This window comes from Agrilus planipennis, unplaced genomic scaffold (genome assembly GCF_000699045.2).
Source record: "Agrilus planipennis isolate EAB-ADULT unplaced genomic scaffold, Apla_2.0 scaffold180, whole genome shotgun sequence".
Taxonomy (NCBI): Eukaryota; Metazoa; Arthropoda; class Insecta; order Coleoptera; family Buprestidae; genus Agrilus; species Agrilus planipennis.
In genome coordinates this window covers 364,513-378,139 of record NW_020442427.1, presented here as the reverse complement: position 1 = coordinate 378,139, position 13,627 = coordinate 364,513, and the positions used below count along the sequence as shown (strand labels likewise).

General features: G+C 37.5%; 1 protein-coding gene across 1 annotated transcript in view; it reads right to left on the bottom strand.

Annotated features, from left to right (window-relative positions):
- Positions 1-557: 557 nt before the first annotated feature.
- LOC108740573 (homeobox protein B-H1-like) overlaps positions 558-13,627 on the bottom strand; it is a 46,956-nt gene continuing 33,886 nt past the window's right edge. The window contains exon 3 of the mRNA XM_018474933.1: positions 558-2,700. Within this exon, the coding sequence (XP_018330435.1) occupies positions 2,259-2,700 (442 nt within the window). The 3' untranslated portion in view covers positions 558-2,258. The remainder of the gene's footprint in view (positions 2,701-13,627) is intronic.

Below are 13,627 nucleotides of genomic sequence, written 5' to 3'. Positions count from 1 at the left end.
CAAAGTCTTAATGATTCTATTTCGATATCACGAAGTATCGACCAAAAGGTAAGTAATACACATCAAATTTTGCCCTTGGTGACTGTAGATGAAGATATAGGTACTTATTAATAAATAAACTAATGCACTTACCTAGTATGGATGTTTTGTATTTTCATTTGCTTCTAAAAGTTGATGAATAAATGTATGTCTGTATGTATGAAAGGTTACTCAAACATTTCGGTTAAAATTCATTTTGATGTTTAAAAAAATTTTGGGGTTCATAGATTAAGAGTTCCCTGTTAAAGAGCAATTATTTTTAAGAATTTTGAATAATTGTTAAGGTGATTTCTCTAGCAAAGAATGTGTTTCATTCAGCCACCGCATCATGAAGACACAAATTGTCGGAAAGAACTCATAACTAGGGATGAGTATCTATGGCGTTTGCTGCGTGGATCGTGGGGATTACTGAATGGATGGTTAAGTTGTAGGTAATTGTTAAATAAAATCAGTCTTTTAAATGTACAATTTTTATGTCCTACCATCATATTCTAATTATCTTATATGTATAATAACTGTTCAATATAAGAGGACATGATATTGACGTACGGTATTTTGCCTTCACTTTTATGGACAATCAGTTTTCTTACAGATATTTTTTTAATCTTTTAGGTAGATTTATTTGTATATAATCGAACTTTTTCGTTAAATAAACCAAATCAATTCAAAGAAACAAAAATTCAGACGTACCTGTTTACTTTTCTTCTTTTTTCTTCACAATCTATTGATTAACATTTAGTTATGGACAAATATAATATCTATTTTACATAAAAAGGATACAAAACAATAAATTATTTACATAATATTATAGCATTAGTGACTAAACAAAAGTTTTCGTGGTCAATTAGTAGGTAATGGAAAAAAATTATCGTTATTAGTAACTATGTGATTGTCCAGATTGAGGTCATAAAGTTTTACAGAATAAGAATGAAGACTGGCACTTTTGTCGAAACATTTTAAAATTCTTACAGCTCTTAGAATTCCCATCAAGTACCTAAATGTATTTCGTTCTGCGGTTTTAAGAAAACAAAAATCTCCATTTTTAAGACCGAAAGAAATATTTTTATTATTATAGTTTACAACAGCAATTTGTTGACGGTTTGATTCTCGAATAATTACGAAAAGGTAGTTACTAATTCGTTTCCATATTTGACAATAAAATTAGTTGCGTTTATGCGGCTTTATGCTCGGCGGAACGTAAATAATTCGTATTATTTATGCAAAAAGCTGAACATTTTCAATTTAATTACGATATCGATTTGAGAAAAGCCACAAAAATAATCTTCGTCCACTTACGCACGTTTACTGAATACGATTTTTCTACTCGGTCTTTCTCTCTCAGATCGTCACGAAATTGTACGTCGATGTACGACGTACCTACAGTAAGCCTCGCTAGCGCAGCGATCGATCGTATCGATTGGTGTTTTTGTGTAGGTATCGATTTTTACCGTTTCCACCCGATGCGATGAGTCGCTGTAGTCTCAGCATCCGGTGTATCAAATCGCGTTTCTTTTTTGACAACGAACTGGTCCGAGAAGATGACTTGATCAATTCCCACGGTGTCTTCGGAATCAATCGCCACCGTATAGAAAAGTAAACAGTTGGTAATTTGTTTGTATAAGGCGCGTAAAAGAACTCGACCGTTCAAGAATCGTTTATGTTCCGCACGAGCAACATTATTCATCGACGTCTAGATGCAAATAAAACCAAAAAAGAACAGAAGAACGAAACAGGTCTCTTGTACGTATTACTGTTCGAACAAAAGTGTTGCTCTCCGCGTTATTAATCAATGAGTATGTGGCATATCCTATCAAAAACGATGAATATCTAAAGACCTATATACCGTGTCTATTATCACAAAAACTTTTGTATAGCTGATCTAAAATCATTTAGGTACTAAAATTGTGTAAGTACTAAAACCCTCATGGAATGTAAGACTTTTTTAGTTTTCACTGGGACACAGCAAAATGCGTCCTCAATTTCTAACACTCCGTTTGTCTACAGAACACTTATAAAGCGCAAATAAATTAACAAAATCCATATCTTACAATAGACAAACAGTTTATCACAAATGGAAAGTATATTATGTACATTTACAGGAATTTGTTCTACACATGTGTCGATCGTTCAAAACTCTAGAAAATATTGTAAGTTAAACCAGATTCGTCACCTTTATTCATTTTGAATGATCGACCCATTGCCTCTAACCCGATTTAAAATTACACATGGATGGTATCTTCTTCGTCGCTTGGAGACCTTCGACCTGCCGTTGCGGGAGAGCCGGGGTCTAGAGGAGTACCGGGACTGGGAGACCGGGGCTGTTGCACTTCCGGAGTCGGATTACTGTAATAACTGCTTAGCGAACTTAACGAACTACTTGCCGCGAGGTTACCAAGGTGCGACGAAGGTCCTGGTATTCCCAGACCTATTCCCGGAGGATAAAGTCTGTAAGGAAGGGGTTTTTGGAGAGTTACAGCAGCCGCAGCAGCTGCCTGACGGTAGTAGAGATCGGCCGCACTGGGGGCCGCCGCCGCAGGTCCCGACTGGGGAGGGTACCAACAACCATATGGAGGTGCACCGTAAAGTCGTTGGAAAGCTGCATAGTTACCAGCTTCTGCCAGGAGTTCTAACCCTACTGCTGTTTGCCTTTTCCATTTCGTTCTGTAACAAAGACATACTGTTCATTTTCGTTTCTGCGACCAATATGTTGAAATCTGGAAGCATTTTTAGCGTCTCTTTATGCTTACTGAATCGACCATTACCATGAGCAAAATTATCATCATCGCTCTTATGAGCAACTGGTACAAAATGACATCAATGAGATGAACTGTTTTGCTATGATTTAGTGTGGTGCGAATAAGTAAAGTTAATATTTATGAGAATGCTGAAGCGGTTGAATCGTTGTTATGTTAGCCTGCATAATCATCGTATTCATGATGAGGATTTACTATAATAGCAACTTGATATAACGCCAATCACTTTAGCGACGTGTTAAGTCATGTGAATCAACTTTTTTACTTTTAATGCAAACTTTATGTTGGTGATGTTATATGGTAGATAGGTAGCGTAATGGTTGAATGATTTGTTTGAAAAATGATGAATTATATTAAACAAGAGCGGCTGCATCGCTCGGTATATTGCGGTGGGGAAGGCGGTGAAGCGGTGGCCGCCGCCCACCTCATTACGGGCTACGTGACTGTCACTTTCGGCACTAATCTACTTATAATAACTTGTAACTGCTGTTTATTACGAACGAAGGGCCCTCTTTCGTTTCAACCGCCGAAAACGAGACCCCCATAAAACGCACAGCAGCGACGACGGACGGCTAATGTTGCGGGTGGATGGCGGTCGAGGATGTGAAGAGGGAACGAGGGCGATAGGCGCCGGTCGTTGACGACGTGTTAAATGACTGTGCCAATTTTTCTTTTTCTTTCACTTTTCGGTAATTTTCAAAAACAAGCAATTTGCTGACGCTTAATTAGAGAACGGCGAGATGTATTTACGGAGATGATTTTGCACTTTAGCGATTATTATAGGGCTTAAGTGACCACAAGGTGCACATAATTAGGATCAAAGAGGGCTTTGTCTGAAACTACCAACCGACTTTATATTATACCGTAAGGATCCGCAAACTTGATTCGCTATTTCCTGTTATTAACGTTTAAGTTTCCCCAATGCTCACGCCAAATACTTAATATATCAGGCTGTGTTGAGACCCTTCAGTTGTTTAATGAATTGAAAATTAAATTTTTCTGCATGTTCGGCAAATGATGATGTGCTTTCCTATCAAAAAATTTTGTGGCTTTTACTACAGATTATAGATAATTGAATCCGTTAAAAACAGTTGGAGGTTGGAGGCAGCCAAGTCGTGGTAATGCAAAATTTCATATTAGCCAACCATTTTGCTTCTTCCCATCGTGGAAGTTTATGGTTTGGTCTAATCGCCATAAAAATCGATCGCCTATCATGGTCATGCAATCAGCATGAGGTGCCTGTAGCGTAAAAGAATTAACTCTCCGAAGATGGAGATGGTCGGCCAATGGATTTCAGTTTTTTCAGTTAAAACGTGAGGGCGTCGAGCGCAACACCGCTTATTTGCGATTCAATCGGTTTTCTGGCCAATCTTCATGCCTCGCTTCATTATGCCGTTGAAGTTATTGTAATTTATCGGGCGTAATAACACACGTATTGCCGCATCACATAAGAAAACGAATCACTGGACGTGAGAACACGTCCGCGACTGCATAATAAACGATTTTTATTCAAAATGCTTCCGGAAAAAAATTAACTTGCAACCATCAACTGTGGTCATTCTCCTATTACCGTCATCAACAAAAGTACCTACTGCAGGGTTGACGTATTGGGGGATCTATATCGGATCGTTGCATGTCTTCATTTTTAACTTCCCATTAGGAAGTTATTGTAATTGGGTCGAAAAGTGAAATCGGAATTTTCATTATATTTCCACGTTTTAACATATTAGTAGCATGCTAGCCAATTTTTTTGATGATGTGTGTATGTACGTACGTACGTACGTACGTACGTACGTNTTCTCCTATATCTCCACATCAAAATAATACAACTACGATTACGATCAGGCTATCGCGTATGAAATCGCCGCTAGAGGCGCTTGTGTAGCGTGAGGTCTTCGAAACGTCAAATGTCACTGTTTGTTTACGAGTTGGCTACGCGCGCGCTTTTATATTTCTAATTAAATGAATATTGCGAGTATTAACAATACTTTAGATTAATTATGGCAAATACAGTACAAATTTTAGTTTGTAAAGTATGATGTTAAGTTACTTAGTACATCCCTTTCATGTTTTGCCAAATTTTTAGTTATTATTTCGACAGTTACACATAATTAATTTATGTTTAGTTAATTATTTCAGAAGATAATAGGAATGTCTATGTACGGAAAGGATAAATAAAAGATTAGATGATTGATTTATTTTTTCTTTTATTTAAGTGCCTATAACTGTCCAAAATCTTTATTTACATAATATTTTTCCTGAAATTAGCCAGCATAAAGCACACAAATATGATCCTTCCTCCAAGTGGTACTAAATTAGATGACAACTTGTAACTAAGAATCTTGAATGTTTTTCCTAAACCTATGACTCGCTCGACATTTATACGTTCAGATGACAATTTCTTTGATTGTCTGAGTTGGTGTGCTTCAAACTGATTAAACCCCTTTTTCAAAAACTGTGGCATGTTTACTGTAACATCCATATGTGAAACAAGATCTTGAATATTAAACCCACGATCACCTAGGATAATGTCCCCTTTTTGAAGAAGATTTATTATGCCACACTTTTCGAACAACTCTCTGTCACTGATAGATCCACCATATGCATCTGAAACGAAGGTCACACATCCAGAGCCAGAAATTCCTACCAATACTTTTAATGTGTTTGCTGATTTGTATTTAGAATATGTAGCTTGTTGTGAAATTGGGTTCAGACTAGGCACCGCATTTGGTTTCAGTTTAGGAGTAGCTGAAATGTTTTAACAAAAAATCAAAGTAGGTATTTACTTAAAAACTTCTCAGTTTCAAGGTTCGGGAACATCAAATGGTGATATTTAGGAATAAGAAAAATCATTAGGTACTTACGATTTTCTGTATTTGATTCTTTAGGTAATACATAATCGTCAAAGTTGAAATGCTTTTTACAAACACGTGAATGTTTAGAAGGGACGTAGTTGACCCTGCGAATCGCTATTAACCACTGCTTTGAGATACTTTTATCTTTCGGAAACTTATGTCCGCCTTTCTTTTCCGAGCAAAACGGAACTGCGCAACACTGTGGCATGGCCAATACGTTTACATTTTAGTTCTAGGGTATTAAATATGATCTAATATAATCATCTAATGAAGATACAAGTTTTGGCGCTCGTAATACGAACTTTGACAGCCGTAGTTTAGGACCTCACACTACAGTGGCGCCATCTGATTAAACAAAAAACGATAGCCCTGATTGTAGTCAGAGCGAATTGGAGAAGTGTTCTAAGAGTGGTGTGAGCTACGCGGGACACTGGTTCTGTTTGCCTTCGACGCTACTGATTGTGATGGAAGTTTTCGAATCATAGGAGGAAGCCCATCTAAATTACGATAATTTTCAGATTGTTATAACCTGCTCCCATGCATAATAAATTCACGCCTTTTGTTGTACGATACCCGAGCTTTTTGTTTTGTGTATGTGCGCGCCGTTCGATGACGAAGCGATTTTATGGTCGTAAATTAAAAAAAAGGATCGTCTGCTGCAGTGTTAAGAACGGTTTAATGAAAGTGGCTTTAGGTAAACGACAAAAACCCACATAACGCTTCTTCATCCTTAATCTTCTGCTAATGATACGGTTTGTTAAGGTTTAAAATGTGACGGTGCTTCATGGTGGCGCCATATGTTTATTGGGATCATTTAGTAATTTGCTTATCTATGTAGTTTTAATTTACTTTAGCACCTGTGTATTTAATTTTAATTATAACCAATGGCTACTAAGCGCGATTAGATACACATCTGTTCATTATTCATAAGTCATTTAAGTGTATATAAGTACATATATATTTGATATTATTTCATGGCTCAGTTAATGGACGAACATACTTGTATAGCTAGTAATTGTGTACTGCTCCTCTTTCTGTAATAAGATTTTCAAAAATCTACTTCGTCTAGCACGAACTGGTCCAGAGAATTTGATATAAACGTTATGCAAGATGGAAGACTACCAAGAACCATCACTGAGAAGATTCAGTTGATAAAATTGTTGCTTTTTATATATCCATGTCACAATATTGTTAGTAGTTCTGTCGAGGGCGTAGGTGATCCCCCAAAGTAAACATTTTTTCCTAAAGTTTGACCCTTAGAGCTGGATGTTACTCACGATAGAGTCAACGTTTCTCAGTAGATGGACATATTGCACATACTAGTAGATACCTAATGCTTATGTATATGTAAACATATAAATAATGGTTCAGAAAATAAGAAATGATATGGTGGAGTGCACTTACGTTCTTCTATATACACCTCTACCTTTAGTCATGACGGTTATGGCAATTACTTTTCCATCAATATCAATTAAAATGTGTTCTACCGTATGTTCCAGCAATCACCCGTACCCTTTTGCTGTTGCGGTTTTCCGTTCGACTGATTCTCCTATTAATAGGACCTTCAGAAGTACCATTATTACAGTCGTAGATATTAAATTGAAAAATGACAATAGTACACCCCAACTCAACGAACCCTAATGTTCTCTTACGTGTGAAGATGTACGATTGAAATGAAAACCCTTCTGCTTGTACAGAGGAAATACATTGATTATATTAGGTAATTGCTGTAGACCAATTGAACATATATGTACGTACCTGTCTAATATTGCAATTAAGTACGGGTAAGCTGGCCTCAATAATGAGTACATGCCCAAATGACGGAAAAAATAATTGTTTCCATATTCTGAGAGTCCTAGATGTTCCGAGAGTTTTCAATAAGACGTTTTTTAAGCAAGATACCAACGAAATATTCTAACAATAAGCCCTCTCCTTATAATATCTCATCATCATCATAAGGTCGTCAGTCCTAATACTGGCCGGATACCCACCTTCACTCTTCCCTATCCTGAGGTAATCTTTGCATTTCCCTCAAACTAGAACAACCCACATCCTTAACTATTTGCGAACAGTAATCTAATCTAGGTGTACCTCTACTTCTCCTAACTCCGGTTTCTGCCTCTAATATATCTCTGATTAGACCTTCAATCTTGAGAAGGTGTTCTATCAATCTATCTCGCCTATTTCTTATTGACTTCCATAGAGTCCTACGTTCTTCTGTTCTTTCTAAAATCCCTTCATTTCTAACCTTCTCTGTCTACGGTATCCTCATCACTCGCCTGTAACATCACATTTCTAACGATTCTAACTTTTTCTTTTCCGCAGCGCCCACCGTCCATATTTCTCACCTGTACAGCGCCGCGCTCCAAACGTACAAGTTTAACAACCTTTTCGAATTTCTACATTAACTGTTCGCCGGCACAGAAGTGACTTCTTTTTATTGAGGCCACTCAACCTTTGTTCTATCCTCTGCTGTATATCCCTATTACTCTTCCCTTCCTGACTTATCTGACATCCTCGATTCTTAAATCTTCCTCCTTGCCTACGCGTTAAATTAGCTGAACGCACAGTGTCTTACTGCGTGGCGATATACCAAGCACAAATTATTGTGACTAGTACGCATTGTATTTTCTATATTATAAGTTAGTTCTATGAGCTGTTGCCTTTACCATTTGGGTTGATTCGCACATGCTACGCCTATAATAATTTTACAGTGGTACCTATATTCAGAACATTCACTAGATATTGATGACGGAACCGTGAATGACACATGGCTTTGTTTTATCTTTATAGCATTGTTCAAAACAACCGGAGGCAAAGCACACCTGGATTTATTGATTCAACTAGCATTCCACATATAAAACGCCGTTTTGTATCTGCAAAACAGGCTGTTGTTCATCGGCTAATTACACCGCTGTCGCTCGCCCACCGCAATTTTGCAACTGTGCACATCCCAACTAGATCGAGTGTTTATATTAAATTTGCATAATAAATTCTTAGAAGGTTGATTCACCAATATAATGAAACGAACTAATAATGTTAAGCGCATGTTGACATTTGCTGTTTATTTACATTGCTCCAGGTACTTACATATGAATGCTTGTGTAACAGTAGTTAATGCTACTTACAATTGTTTCTGAATAAGGAAACATTTTCATGACAACATATTTTAAGCATGGCTGAGTTTATGAGTATTTACGCGATTAATTTTCAAAAAGCCTTTAGAAGAGAGACGTACCTCTCTCTCCTCTATGGTTCAAATGCAAAATGTCTTGAAAATGTATTATAATTTTCACCTAAGAAGAGAGGAATATCAAGACGCTTTGTATTCCATATTGTGTCAGATTTGGAATACTCCAAAGCTTTCATTACAAATTTGCATCATTGCTGACCAAAGTTCCCTAGACAAAAATTTTCAGTCTCTCTCCAGACTCTCAGAGTCTTTCAGCGTCTCTGAGAGCGTCTCTCAAAGTCATTCACAGTCTCTCAGTTATTGCCAAGGTGTTTTTATGAATCTCTCACAGTCTCTGTATGAGAGACTCGAACGATAAAGTTGTTAATTCAGAGACTCGAGTCTCTCACAGAGAGACTGAATGAATAAAACTGAAAAATCGTAGAAAGACTGGGATCTCTGAAATATGTTCAACTTAGAAAATTTTAACCATGTCTATCGAGACACTACTTATTGAGAGATTTGAGTCTCTCGTTCAGAGATTGGATACAAAATGAGGATCTCTTTATGAGCGACTCTAGTCTTTCGTTCAGAGACGCTAAACAGTTTTTTTGACTGTCTCTCTCAGCGACACCAGAGAGACGGAGACTCGAGTCTCGCTTTCAGAGACTCTGAGAGACTGAACATTTTTATCTCGGGTTTCTATAGTTTTGGAAAAGCCAAGGTGCCCAATACTCCTTAATTCAGAATATATCAATAATCCATACTGTAATCATGTTGTATTGTAATCATATCAATACGATTATTTCTTCATTTTCCAATCAACAAGTGTCCCACACTTCGGAACATGTCAAAAATTCATAGTGCTTGCTTCTTCTCTAAACATTTAAAAATGCACCAGTTTTCACGGGTTTCTAAAACTTCTGAAGGAGAATTCTGATGACGATGCCAATGTGAATATTTCTTACAGTAGGAACAAACTACAAACACAGGAAGACCCTCTTATAGGTGGGTAATAATGGGAATACTAATAATAATAATATTAGCCACCACAGGAGACAGGAGTAGTTCGGCCCTTTGCTTACACGTATCATTAACAGTCACTTTATACAACCGCCGTGCCGCACGCCGCTCTCGTTCTTCATCGGACGGCGGTGAAGTCGGCCCCGCTTGTCTCTTGTCTGCTTGAGTGAAGTAACCGAACGAAAGTTCCCCATCGCGCACCCTTTCGGCCCCAAATAAATTACTCTCTTAACAGGCGGTCATAAATCAAACAAACTTTAATGATTTTATTGCTGCCCCTTAGAAAATGTAAATGCGCTTTTCCAGAAGTGGTTAGCCGTAGTGACAACGAGAATAACGAAAGATATATTACTGTTGTTGCTATTGTTATTGTTGAGTTTCTAGTGATGTGGTTTCTTGCTCATTCAAGCATGGAAATGGGAGGAGCAAATGAGTCGTTTGGATTTTAAACTGACTATGAACGACCTACATTTGGTTCTGTTTAAATATCAACTTTTATGAAGCTACGCCGGGATTCGTTTCAGCAAGTAGATGTCCATATTTTTAAATGGACCTTGTTGGAGCATACGTAATCCTAAAATGTAGCATCGTACTACAGATGGCGTTTACCGCGCCATTTGTCGTATTTTCTAAAACGCGCTGTTAAGACAACAGGTAAAAGTTGGTCTGTGTTCTGTCGGAGCTGTCTGCGACGCGCTGATGAGATCCAGTAAAGATCGAAATTGAGATCCGCGTCTGGCAGTTTCGACAGAATACAGACCACTTCGAATTATTTTATTCGATTATGATAACGTGCATATCACGTTGAGGTTAGTTACGCCGGGATTTCGTTTCAGCAAGTGGATATCCATATATTTAAATGGACCTTGTTGGAGCATACGTAATACTAAAATGTAGCATCGTACTACAGGTGGCGTTTACCGCGCCATTTGTGGTATTTTCTTTTATGAAGCATAATTCGTGAAGGATTTTACTTAACTGTGTCATCTTTAACTCTCATAGATTATCGAGGTATTTATTAATATAAACAATTCGTTTTGTTGACAATATTTGTAAGAATAAGGCAATTACAATAAAGAAAGTTGTCAAGGTGTCGATTGGGTATTCATATATGCTAATTATTATGAGTAAGTAATATTTAGGCAGTTGCAGTGTAAGTTACAAGCATGTAAGTGAGGGAAGGGGGTTGAAAATGCAACCCGTGTAACCTTGTCGGCATCTAGTAGTTGTTGTACGATGCATGTTGCATACAGTTAGTATATAAAAGTGGAAATTACTTATAATTGCGACGGATTGCGTGTCCGTCTTGCAATCGGCCAAGTGGAAAACGTATAATTGCTGTCATAACGAAAACATCATTTTACTATGTATTTATGCGGTAGAACGAGGGTTTCCCATACGTCCACATGTGTGTGTATGTGTATATGTGTACAGCGACCACTCGCCCCTATCTTTATTGCATCGCCGTCGCAATGAGGGTGGTAATTGAAAACTGAAATTGCGCTCTTTGTGCGACCGTTTTCTCACAAATCAGAACCGCCACAAGGACGAACAGAAAAGCGGCGTTTTATTGTACTTACGAATCGTCGATTTATTTCAAAAGTTTATAATTTTTTGAGATTCCTACTTTTAAATAAATATCTACTGGAAACGGATTTTAGAAAATACCACAAATGGCGCGGTAAACGCCATCTGTAGTACGATGCTACATTTTAGGATTACGTATGCTCCAACAAGGTCCATTTAAATATATGGATATCTACTTGCCGAAACGAATCCCGGCGTAGCTAACCTCAACGTGATAGGCACGTTACCATAATCGAATAAAATGATTCGAAGTGGTCTGTATTCTGTTGAAACTGCAGGACTCGGATCGCGATTTCGATCTTTATTGGATCTCATCAGCGCGGCACAGACAGCTCCGTTGTTGTTGACAGTATCGAAATGACGAACTGCTGTTTGAAATCTGCTTTGGGATATTAATTATTACCTATGTGTAAATGTAACATTTTTGAATTTAAAATATCTTCCCATTCTTTAAGTCCTATCTGCGGTGTAACGCCCTTGACTACATTTTAGGTAGGTACGTATACTTTAGAAGTTATATGTAAACATATTAAGATTGTAACAGTTGAAGAGACTATTTGATTTAAAAGTATAATTTTTAATTAGGTATACGATTAAGAATATATACAGGCATGGGATTTTTAAAAAGCAAACCACATTACTCCATATTAGTTCACGAGAATGATTGCCTACATACGCACCCAAATTTGTCTTTACATTTACATACTTACTTTAGAACCACTAACCTCGTTGATAACGAGTGCAATTGCTTTCAGGCAAACACCGTCAACTTAAAATTGAAGTATTACTATCCTTTGCTGGTATCTAATAATAAGTGAATCGATACTAAACATATTAATAATGAGTCAAATCATTCTGGTGTGCTTGCTGATAATTTCAATTGCCTTTGAGTTGTTTTATTAGAAATTTAATTGAACATGTAGGTGTATTGCGTGTTTGTCGGCCATCTTGGTCGCCTCGCAACTTGACTGCAACAAAATTGAAAGTAACCGACGGAAGTGTTTAAAGCGGCTTATCGACGGGGGTAAATTTATGCAAAGCTACCCTTAAGTGCTGGCAAATTGGTTGGACGTTGGAGAACGTTATTCCCTATCAAGACTCCGTCGTGTCGGCACTTTCTCGGCCATTCTCTTGCGGAAACGAACATTTGACGATCTGATTGAAAAACGTACGATTTTTCGCCTTTAGTTGGCCGGGCGATCGTTAAAAAACAACCGCAATAATAACGGTAGGCCACGAAACTTGCAACCATTTGCATTTCGTTTAAAACAAATTGCTGCCTAATTGGACGTGAGAAACAGGCAACTGCGAAACGGAAATGAAAAATGTGCAAAAGAAGCTACAAATCTAATGAAGGTGAAGGCGCCTACAACACATATCCGTATTACTCGGGGAATGGGTTGTGTGTTGTCAAGTATTTTGGCATATAGATGTCACTAAACAATTGTATCCACTTCTGAAGCTATTTAACGAACCATTATGAAAATCAATATTACCGCTCCATTAGTCTGATGATTTTGATTTTCATAAGTGACCACATTTTAATTTGAAGAATTAGGAACGATATCTACCTAATTAATGTAACTCTAGTAAACACTTAAAAGAACTTTTTATGAATGTCACGTCGTGATGGGTATCCATGATGTCTAATGTGGATGTCTTTTAGAGACCCAGAGAAAGCGTCGTGATGATGAATTAATCGGAGCAACGTTCGAGAGTTTTCACATAAGTCCGTTGCCGAATGGCTTGAACACACTGAGACCAAAATGGTCATGATTGCTATCTATATGGACTCATGTGTAAGTCGTTGTTATAATTCTGAATGGCTGTCGTGTATCTGGGAATGTCTCCATGGAGGATAGTCATTGTCCCACATACGATAATGTTCTGCCTTCTATGTATCATCCATCATGTGAAAGGTAGTTTTCATGTAAAGTAAATGGTGTGAAAATGCAGTCAGTTATTACAGAGAAATAATTAGCCATTAAGTGTCACCTTACAATTAAATATACTAGATTATAATTGTCGCATTTTTATGGTTCCTTAGCTAAATAGCATAAACAAAACCATCATACGTTTGCCATGTAGGTACACGTCTTTCATCCCGGATGACATACTCGTAAGGCTCTACAGTTTTGGACGTAGGTGTATGGTTTTTGTGACAGAAAATAGACGCATGGATATATATATATATATAT